Source organism: Dermochelys coriacea, chromosome 21 (assembly GCF_009764565.3).
Source record: "Dermochelys coriacea isolate rDerCor1 chromosome 21, rDerCor1.pri.v4, whole genome shotgun sequence".
Lineage (NCBI taxonomy): Eukaryota > Metazoa > Chordata > Testudines > Dermochelyidae > Dermochelys > Dermochelys coriacea.
The window spans coordinates 9,041,121-9,051,705 of NC_050088.1; the positions used below are offsets into that span (position 1 = coordinate 9,041,121).

The window sequence follows — 10,585 nt, forward strand, 5'->3', positions numbered from 1 at the left end:
CAGCACACAGAGTGGAGCTCTTCTGAAAAACTAGCCCCAATTTTGGGTGCTGAGCCCTTGAAAATCTGGCCCCACAGCTCCCAGACTTCCGCCACAACCAGCGGGTCGCAGGAAAGAGAACTCGAGGGCCAAGGCTTTGGCCGAGGGCTCCTCCCTGCAGAACCATTTGGAAGACGCACAGGTCTGGTGTCAAAGTCAATGTTTCTCACCTTCTGCTTCCTTGGCTGGAAAGCCAGCTCCCGGGGGACTCCAGGACAGGCGGCGCTTGGGAAACAGTAAATCCCATATGAATCCCAGGAGCGCTTATCCCCATGTCCGCTCTGTTCAGACCCTGTGGCTTCCCTCCTGGATTCTATTCCACGGGCCAGTGCAGGGTTCCTCAGCTGCCAAAGGAGAAATCACAGGGTTGGAGCTAAGACTGGCAGGGAGGAACAGAGGTGTGTGATGAGTGTCAGCTGCAGCCCCCTGGAGACAACAGGCTATAGCTTTGCTGTGCAGGAAAGGAGCCCGCCAGATCTGCAATTGCAGTAGACCCAATTTTTAAGCCTTGCCTTCCCAGAAGGACCTGGCAAGCTGTGGTGTGCGACCGGCCGACAGTTGCTCTCAAAATCCTGTTAGATTTCAGGGATAGTCCATCAGTGCTGAAGCAGGCAAGCGAGGTGAGAGTTACACCAGAAACCAGCTGGTGAGCTGATGCCAGAAACAAGAATGAGGCCCCTATAGCTTTCTGTTTAATATTCATGAGCCAAATTTCCTCTGTGAGCTCTGGAGATTCAAGCCCCATCCCAAGCTGCTGGGTTATTAGGGAAAGGAATGGGGATAGGCTTGCTGAAAGACCGGGAAGGATAACCAGCTTAATTAGTGGGAGCGGCAATTCTGTATCCAAACTTGCTCTGAGAAAGGATGAGAAATTAGGGAGATGGTGAGAAGAGAAAGGAAACGAGGGATTGGGAATAGAGTCTGGTAGTTAGAGCAAGGGAAACGGGGAGACTGAATTTCTGACTCCACCACTGTTTCACTGGGTGACTTCGGCCAAGTTACTTGGTGTGACTTTGGCCCACTGCTCTGTGCCTCAGTTTTCCCATCTGTAAAACAGTCGCATTACTCTCTTTCATCGAGAGATTTGACATTTTCTCATGAAAAGTGCTAGGTGAGTGCAACTTGTTACTCAAAAGGAGGAGGAGGAGGAGAAAGGGAAGCAGGTGAAAATGAGCCCAGAAAGGAGCAAGAAAACCCAAGATGGGAGCTAGAAAGAGAAGAGCAAAGAGAGTATAACGCAGATCAAGCGGGAGAGAGTTGGGATAAGAGGGAGAAATCATGCCGAGCTTGCAATGGCACACAAAAGCTGGGGAGAGGCATGTCCTCTCAGGTTTTATACCCTGGCTCTCTAAAAAGAACACCTCCTGACTCAGAAATGCTGCCCTGTGGTGTTAATTCAGCATTGTTCTGTGCTTTGTATCATCATTTAAAGCTATAGGTTTTAAATGCCACCAAAGGAGAGCAGCAGCATTTAACACCCACTTCGCACACGTGTAAATGATGACACCAGTTGCACTGCAGTAGTGAACCTGTATGTATTCACAAGCAGATCTGCTGACTGCTCTTTACTCCTGTGAACTCCACAGAGCCGGCTCGGCTTTGGGTGGGCGTGAGCCGGAGTCTAGCATGGTTCGTGCACTGTCAGCAGTTCTGATTGCTGGATCGGAGCAAGAAGGAAAGAGGCCAGCCTGCCTCTGTGCAGGGCTGGCTGGTAGGAAACAAACATTTTTCTTTGCAAGCCAAGTAGATTTGATCTGGAGTCACAGAGACACAATAAATCTGGAGCCTTCTGATTAGAGCCGGGAGAAAATCTTTGACACAAAACTTTTTTCAGCAAAAAAGGCAGCTATTGCAACACTGCAACGTGTCACAAATTTGTGTCAGTTTCATGGAATTATTCGTTTGGACACCAAAACAAAACAACAAGAACAATAATCAGAAAAAAACCCATCAAAACGTTCAACGTTTTCAGAATGAAACATTTGGGTTATTTTGGTTTCAAAACATCCTTTAACGTTATTAAAGAAACACCCAAGAACATTAAAAAAATGGGCAAAATTGAAAGGAAACCTTTTGTCAAACCGAAACACTGCCTTAGCCCTGAAACGATTTTTTTCTTCCACTTTTCCAAATTGCCAATGAACCAAAAAATGTGTTGTTTGCCCAGCTGTGCTCCTGAGAGCATTTTTACAGTGTCACTTTTCAGCATTTAGCCTCACTTTCACTTAGGCCCAGCTCCAGTGAGCAGTGATTTTTATTTGCATTTTCTAGTGCAGCCGTCACTATAGCGTATGTCGGCGTTAATATCACATACATTTAGAAATACATCATTCCCCACCACACAGAGAACCCAAACTCCCCTTCCTTACTCACGAATTTTAAGCCACTTATTTAAGGGGCTGATAAATCAAGGTGGCTGTATATGTGTTTGCCAGAAGATCCCATTTGCTCATGAACACAGTAACATCAGAGGTATTTAAGGGGACAGGATTTCAAGGGCTCATCACCCATAATTGGTGATGTACTTGCCACAGAGCGCAGCACCCAGCGTGTTGAGCTCTTCTGAAAATCTGGCCTCTTTCTCGTTAACATGCGTGTCAGGGTGTGTGGCTGGCGTGCATGCTGTTTTTACGAAATCAGGCTCAGGGTTTTTAACCCTGCACACAGGAGAGGCAGTATTGACACAAGGGTGGCCAGGCTAAGCTTCCATCTGAGAACGGACAACTACACCACCTCGGGGCTGGCCAGCGCGTAAATGCCTCTCTCTGCATACAGCAGCAAGCGATGCAGATGTGCAGAGCTCGGGAGAGGCACAGGAGGGTGGGAATGAGTGTGGGGGGCGGCGGGAGAGCGTGGTATGTGCTCATTCCCACCCTCCTCTCGTCCGTCCATCAGACAAAAGCATGCACTGTGCTTCTGACAGCAGACCCCGGTTCAGCTGGAGAAATCTGTTCCCCATTAGCGTCTCTGGCAGAGTTCGTTACCACAGCTGGCACGCTGGCCGGCCGAGGGGAGAGTGCGGGAGCTGCCAGCAGTCACTAATTAGCACCACAAGTGAGGCCGGGGATTGGGGGGCTGGGGAAAGGCCTTGTCCCGGCCCCCCTTGCCAAGGATGCAGTTTCAGAGCTTAGGGCCTGATCCAGGGCCCAGTGGACAGGCTCTTGTTTACGTATATGGACTTTGGAGGAGGCCCTCCAGGAGTAGGGTGACCAGACAGCAACTGTGAAAAGATGGGATTGAGGGTGGAGGGGGTAATAGGCACCTATATAAGAAAAAGTCCCCTTTTAAAATGGGACATCTTGTCTCCGTATCCAGTAGCAAGAACTGCCTTCGGCTCTTCGATTCCATCCCCACCTCTCCCCATCTAAGTTCTACCCTGGTCCTCTACTGTGGGGCTGAGGAGGGCTCTCCAGCCCAGCCACAGACTGTACCCAGCTTCTGTCTGCTACGCTGGAGATGGGATTGGATCGGGGTGCCAGGACGAGCCTGGGGGTCAGCTCAGAAGGCTTGCAGAGCTGTTCTGCCCAGCCTCAGGGGCTGTGCCTGCTGCAAAGCCCACCAAAATCAAGTAGCGTCTTTCCATTGGCTTCAGTGGGATTTGGATCAGGCCCTTGGTGCACTTGTAGCCTTTCACTTTGCGAGGCTCGGGCTTAGTGCTGCATTCAGTCAGCACTAAAAATAAGTTGGTTCACTGAAACTTTATCCCCAGAGAGCAAGCAGCCCAGAGCGCAAAACCAACGTGTCACTCTGGCCAACTGACCCATTTGGCCCGGTTTCCCCCACCCCCGAGATGAGTTTGAAACCAGGCCACCCTTAGGCTTTGACTTCGCTATATGCAGAGATCTCCAAGGAATATCCAAGCAGGGAGTGGTGTGGGGGATTCAGTAGGGAGAACTCTCCCCTCTGAATGATCCAATGTCCCTTCCAAGGTACTAGGGGTTGCTGGAGGGACTGTCTTCCAGCATGCTCATGATCTTTATCCCCTGGCCCCTTTCTCAAGAATTCAGGGTCTTAACCCCAGTGTCTTGGTCAGTGTTGCCAACTATTGCAATTTCACGGCAAGTCTTGCAATATTTGCTGTTTTCCTTAAAGCCCCAGATCCTGGAGGCCTGTGATTTTGTGAGAAACTCAGCTTGCATTTTTTAAAAGAAACGTTCTAGCCTTTGTGATGGCAGAGAAAAGCTAGAAAACAGGCTCGAACCCCAGAAGGCAAACAAATCAAATTCAAAATGCATCATTGAAAACTCACGATTTTTAAGCTAATCTCATGATTTTGGGGGCCTGACTCATGCTTTTTGAATGCTCAGGGTTGGCAACCATGTTATCTCCTGCCTCCCCAAGTTCCCTTGCAACTGTTTTAATTGCAGCCGCTGTTCGTGGCTTCCCCTCATTCAGAAAACACTGCGTGCACCATCATCGCACAGACCAGCTGTTGCGTTGCAGCCCCCAGAGGTGGGTGAAGTGGCACAGGTACAGAGCCTGGAAATAGAGGCTTATTCCCTGACTTCCGTAAAACCAGTTCACCTTTCTGTGTGGCCGTTTCCAAACCCTAACAAAGGCAGATCCAGTGGAACAACCCATGGAAGTGTCTAGATAGAACCATGGGGAGGAATCCCAGGAGATATCTAAGCAGGCATCCATCCCAGTACCCTGTCTCAAAGTGGGGGACAAAATACCAGCAGTTCTGTGCCCTGGGGGCTCTCCCTTAACACCCCTACCATGATACCCAGAGGAATAAATCCCAGCGGGCTTCTCTGTCCAGCCTCCCTCATGTCCCTGAAGAGAGAAGAAGGAGGATACACTCCAGACTGCTACTGTGGCCCCACTCAATCCCTGACCCCGTCCTAAGCAGGGACAGAACCACTGCTCAATGGCACTGAGGATGGTGGGGGGCAAAGTTGTCCTGGGGGACGTTTGCTGGGCTCTAGGCCTTGGTCCCCTGATGCTGCCCCAGGCCAAGCACATGACACAAGAGACGTTGGGGGTCAGAAATGCAGGAAGATCTTTATTTACAGTAACAAGTCAAATAGACAAAACCTCACAACCCCCCAGCCTTTGCAGGGCACATTTCCTCTCGGCCCTGCAGCTGAAGGCCCAAGCAGGGTGGGCCGGTATAGCCTGTGCTCCCAGCGGGAAAGCGAGCCGGAGCCACTGGCCCTCCCAGCAGGTGCAGTGTCCAACAGCCGCTGCTGCATGGCTTGCACCTTTGAGACAGGCCCGGAGAGCTCTGTCCTTCCCCTTTAACTAGGTGGCCAGGAAAGAAGGCGTTTCGCAGCAGGGAGAATCTGGAATCTCCTCTCCCTACCAATTTGTGCACGGACATGCAGCTTCTCTGCGGGGAAGACTCTTCAGGGCATCCTTTGTCAACCATCACAGGGGCAGTTAAGGAAAAGGCTCTGTGCAAAAGTGTGTTTGTGTGTGTGTGTGTGTGCATGCGCGTGCACCCGTGCACACACGCGTGTGAGAGCCCAAGTGCTGGGGCCACAAGGGAGCAGCTGGTTGTGTTTATTGCACTTGCCTGTCTTCCTCAGCACTGAGAAGGGGGCGGGGAAGCCACTTCCAACTGCAAAGGGAGGCCGAGGTGTTGGAGCTCCAACTTCCCACCACAGCTGGCCCCCTGAAGTTCACGGTACCTTGCTGCCCAGCACCACCGCTTCCTGCCCGGGGCGGGAGGATGAGGCTGGTGCGTGCGTTTTGTGCCATGTCTTGGGTCCCGTCGCCTGAGTCTGCAGGGCGTGAGGTTAGACGGGCCTGTGGGAACCCTGTGAAAAAGTCCTGTCTTTGTACTCTGGGTGCTGGCAGGCCAGCTGCAAAACCCCTGTGGGCTCACAACACCCAACTGCTGGCCAGGGGACACCAGCCTATTCCTTTGAGTTGCAAACTAGCCTAGAATACCAGCGAGCGGGCACCAAACCCTTGCAGTAGTTGTGCACCAGGAGCCTGGGTGCGCCTGCGATAGCTGCCAAGCAGCTGGCACCCATGCACCTGGGACACTTTTCTTTGCCAGCCAAGGGGCACCCGTGCCGCTACAGCACTCCAGCAGCCAGCCAGTTGGGGGGGAGGGTGGATTCCTCAGACAGCTGGTGGCTCAATGCACGTCCGATCTTTGGCCCAACAAGGCAGCTCAGGGTCTCTGCCAGATGGGGCGTACGACTTGCTCTCCTGCTCTTGGCTCAGACGGCAGGGAGCAGCTACCGCTTGGGGTTACCGAGCTGGACAGCATGGGGGGGGGGCGGGAGGTAGAGAGAGAGCGTGTTTGGGTCCTGCAGGTATCCAATCAATCTTCCGCTGTCCCATGGCTCTAAGGCGGTGACTCCCATCCCCGAGTGCTTTCCAGCCTCAGGTTACCGGCTCTGATGGGGTCTCTGGACTCCTCCCTTTTCCATCTCCCTCTCAAGTGTTGGCTCAGGAAACCGGCAGGATCCTCCGAAGACCCCGACGCGGGGCAGGTCAGGGAAAATGAGAGCCCAAGGAGTGGCCGGGGGGGGGGGATCCCCAATCCCAGGAACTCCTGCCCCGCCCCGTCCCCTTCAGTTTATGCCTGGGCGAGGGATTGGGCTCTGGGTTCCTTGCCGCCCCGCTTCAGGAGGAGAAGCACAGGCCACAACACTCCATGCAGATCTCCAGGCAGTCCGCGGACTCGCAGCAGGCGTCCACGATGCCGCAGTCCATGTCGCAGGGGAGGTCGCAGTCGGCGCATTCCCCAGAGCCGCAGCAGCAGCAGATGCAGGAGTCCTCGGAGCTGCAGGAGCCGCAGGTGGCGCAGTCCAGCACGAGGTTGCAGAGGGTCAGGAACTCGCAGAAGAGGCAGGAGAGGATGCAGTGGACGCAGCAATCTGAGAAGGGGGACGGGAGAGGCGAGGAGGGAGCGTGGCGGCGGGGAGGGGGTGGGCGGGAGAGGACAGGAATGAATGACACTGTTATTCACGGACACTGCCCGGCACAGCACCATCCCAGGGCTTGGATGGGAACGCTCCCAACAGATGTTTGAGGGTTCCAGGTTTAACCCCCTGCCCCCAGCTCCCACAGAGACCACCACAAAGAAATCGCTTACACTCGGGGCAGAGATCTGAGAGCAGCCCGGGGCTGCTGGCTCGGGGTGGTCGGTTATTTGGGCCTTTGGCTTCGGCAGACACACAGGCAGGGGTGGGGCCCGCGAAAGGCACTAGAGGGCCGACCAGGGCTGCCCGGGGAGCTTAGAGACTCCATGGAATCCTCTCGGGTCTTGGCCATTGCTGATGATTGTGTGTGGAAGGTGCCCAGATACTACGGTGATGGGCAGCAGAATAAAACCCTGAGGTAGGGCGACCAAAACCTGAAGCCAAACAAAAAACTCTCCAAAAGTCAGCAGTGAGAAATGGACGGAGCGTTACCAGAAAGGGCTGTTTCATTTAAAATGGGGGTGGGGATGCAGGAATGGGGAAGAGCGCATCCCAGAATCTATGGGGCAGGTGTGAGGCCAGTGTGAGGGGGAAGAGAGCATCCCAGAATCTATGGGGCAGGTGCAGGGCCAGTGTGAGGGGGCAGAGGGCATCCCAGAATCTATGGGGCAGGTGTGAGGCCAGTGTGAGGGGGAAGAGAGCATCCCAGAATCTATGGGGCAGGTGCAGGGCCAGTGTGAGGGGGCAGAGGGCATCCCAGAATCTATGGGGCTGGGGTGAGGCCAGTGTGAGGGGGAAGAGAGCATCCCAGAATCTATGGGGCAGGTGCAGGGCCAGTGTGAGGGGGCAGAGGGCATCCCAGAATCTATGGGGCAGGTGTGAGGCCAGTGTGAGGGGGAAGAGAGCATCCTGGAATCTATGGGGCAGAGGTAAGGCCAGTGTGAGGGGGAAGAGAGCATCCCAGAATCTATGGGGCAGGTGCAGGGCCAGTGTGAGGGGGCAGAGGGCATCCCAGAATCTATGGGGCAGGTGTGAGGCCAGTGTGAGGGGGAAGAGAGCATCCCAGAATCTATGGGGCAGGTGCAGGGCCAGTGTGAGGGGGCAGAGGGCATCCCAGAATCTATGGGGCAGGTGTGAGGCCAGTGTGAGGGGGAAGAGAGCATCCTGGAATCTATGGGGCAGAGGTAAGGCCAGTGTGAGGGGGAAGAGAGCATCCCAGAATCTATGGGGCAGGTGCGAGGTTTAGTTCTCCCTCCTTAGTGAAGGGGATTACTGGAGGGCTGGGCGGGACATTACTGGGACTGAAGAGGATCCAAAAACTATGTGAGGGTCATGAGATTAGAGGGCAGGGGATCCCAGAACTAACAGCACCAGAATGAGGCTCGAGGAGGTGGGGTAGAGAACCTGGCAGGGAGGGGGAGGCCAGCTCAGAGCAAATAGGGAGAATGTGTGCGGGGGGTGGAATCGGACCAGGATCCACACATCTCCCTGGCTTGAACTGTAGCATGGGACAGTCGGCACAAAGCAGTAACTGTGGGCATCACCCCTTTCATCCTGGGGGCTCCCATCTCTCTCTCGAGCACTGTAGCTCTTGTTCCCATTAGTGGACATGGAGGTTTGGGGAGCTGGGGGCTGGAGGGGGGGGGCAGGGACAGCCGGTACCTTGCTGCGCCTCCACAGGGATCTGAGAGGAGGCAGATTTGGAGCTGCCTTTGCTCTTCTTGCTGCCCTGGCTGTTGATGGAATAGTGCGAGTGCAGCTTCCGATGAGGCTTCTGAGAGCTGGGCAGCGAGCCGAGGACGCCGTTCCCTGCATCTCGGTTTGCGCCGCCCAGGTCTGGGACACACCTGGCGCCGTTCTGCAGCAGAGGGGTGCAGTCCATGGGGCTGGACGGCTGGAGACCCCGCAGGGGTGTTCGGATCTGGGGCTGGCCTGCGGGCAAGAGACAGCAGTACGTTGGAGAAAGCTGCACTCAGAGGAGCATCCCGCGTAGCAGAGAAAAGACCGGTCCTGGCTCTAATGCATATAAAGGGGATTCTTACTGATGCTGCGGGACACAGAGGGGGTGTCTAGGCTGCACTCTGAACCCGGGTGTGTGGATGCATTTCCAAGCCAGGCTTGAGCGTCCACACTGCATTGTAAAGCTGGGTTAACAATTGCTGGAAGGGTCTCGCAGCCATGTTAACGCGTCTACACTGCACCACGCAGACCTTCGGACTTGGGTCTATGGCTTGAGCTGCGTCCATGCTGCTAAATGACAGGGCTTGGACTCGAGTCACAGCGGAACTCGAGCTCTGACCCACACCCCTTGCCCTGTCCTCAGACCAGGGTTATTTCTATTTAGTTTAAATCGATTAGGAACATGTTTAAGCTACATTGAAATAAACCACTCAGACCCAAATATTAGTGGTTTGTGCGGGTTTAAATAAATCGGTTTAAAATCACACCTTGAATTAAACTGATGCAACTCTGCATGTAGCTACAGCCCAACCCTGTGTGCTCACGATTGGGCCAGAGGAGGCTTTTTTGTTCCTCATACAGCATCTAAGGCTTTGTGCTTGACAGCCTCTGCAAGGTTTGTCAATCTCCTGGCAAACATGGATAGCAAACACTGTAAATAAGGTGACTTCTTTACAAAGCTCAGAATTGGAGTGGGTAGAAAAATATATAAATTCTAGATGGGGAGAGGAATGGGCAGGGAAAATTTCTCCCCGTCGAAATGCAGTTAAGCCTGTGTGTAGACATGACTAAGTTAATCAAAGACATGTTTGAGTGGAAAGTACAATCCAGCTGGGCTGGCTGAAGGCTCTGCACATCTAGGGGGAAGTTTTATAAAGAGAACGTTAAACAGCCCTGGTCCAATGGAACCATCTGGGAACATTTTACTTGAACTGCGGAGACACGGGAGGGTCCTGAAGCCATTTTTTGGCTGGAAGGTATCTGGAAAGGCCATTTCTACTGGGTTTAAAGGCCTTTCACAGAATCACAGAAATTTAGGGCTGGAAGGGACCTTGTGAAGTCACCAAGTCCAGCCCTTGGCACTTAGGCAGGACCAAGTAAACCTAGACCATCCCTGACAGGTGTTCGTCCAACCTGTTCTTAAAAACCTCCAGTGACAGAGATTCCACAACCTCCATTGGAAGCCTGGTCCAGAGCTTAACTACCCTGAGAGTTAGAAGGTTTTCCCTAATATCTAACCTGAACCTCCCTTGCTGGAGAATAAGCCCCTTACTTCTTGTCCCACCTTCAATGGACATGGAGAACAATTGATCACCCTCCTCTTTGTAACAGCCCTTCAGAGACTGGAAGACTTATCAGAGTTTCCCTCAGTCATCTTTTTTCAAACGAAACACGCCCACTTTTATTAAGCTTTCTTCAGGTTTTCTAAACCTCTGATCGGGTGTGTTGCTTCCTCTGGGCTCTCTCCCAATTTAGCCCCATATTTCCTAACATTTGGCACCCAGAATGGACACAATACTCCAGCTAAGGTCTCAACAGTGCCAACAGAGCAGGACAATTACCTCCTGTGTCTTACATACAACATGCCTGTTAATGCACCCTAGACTGGTACTAGCCTTTTTTGCAACTGCATCACTTTGTTGACTCACATTCAATTTGTGATCCACTATGGCCCCCAGATCCTTTTCAGCAGTACGACCCCCTAG

General features: G+C 53.3%; 1 protein-coding gene across 2 annotated transcripts in view; it reads right to left on the bottom strand.

The window, feature by feature from the left end:
- Positions 1 to 4,954: 4,954 nt before the first annotated feature.
- Positions 4,955 to 10,585, bottom strand: part of MDFI (MyoD family inhibitor) — a 39,909-nt gene continuing 34,278 nt past the window's right edge. The window contains exons 4-5 of one of the 2 annotated variants that reach the window (XM_038380098.2): positions 8,583 to 8,852; positions 4,955 to 6,875 (exon numbers count right to left, since the gene is read on the bottom strand). In XM_038380098.2, coding sequence (XP_038236026.1) covers positions 6,622 to 6,875; positions 8,583 to 8,852 — 524 coding nt within the window. In that variant the 3' untranslated portion in view covers positions 4,955 to 6,621. The remainder of the gene's footprint in view (positions 6,876 to 8,582; positions 8,853 to 10,585) is intronic. The other variant, XM_043500473.1, reaches the window with a different exon arrangement.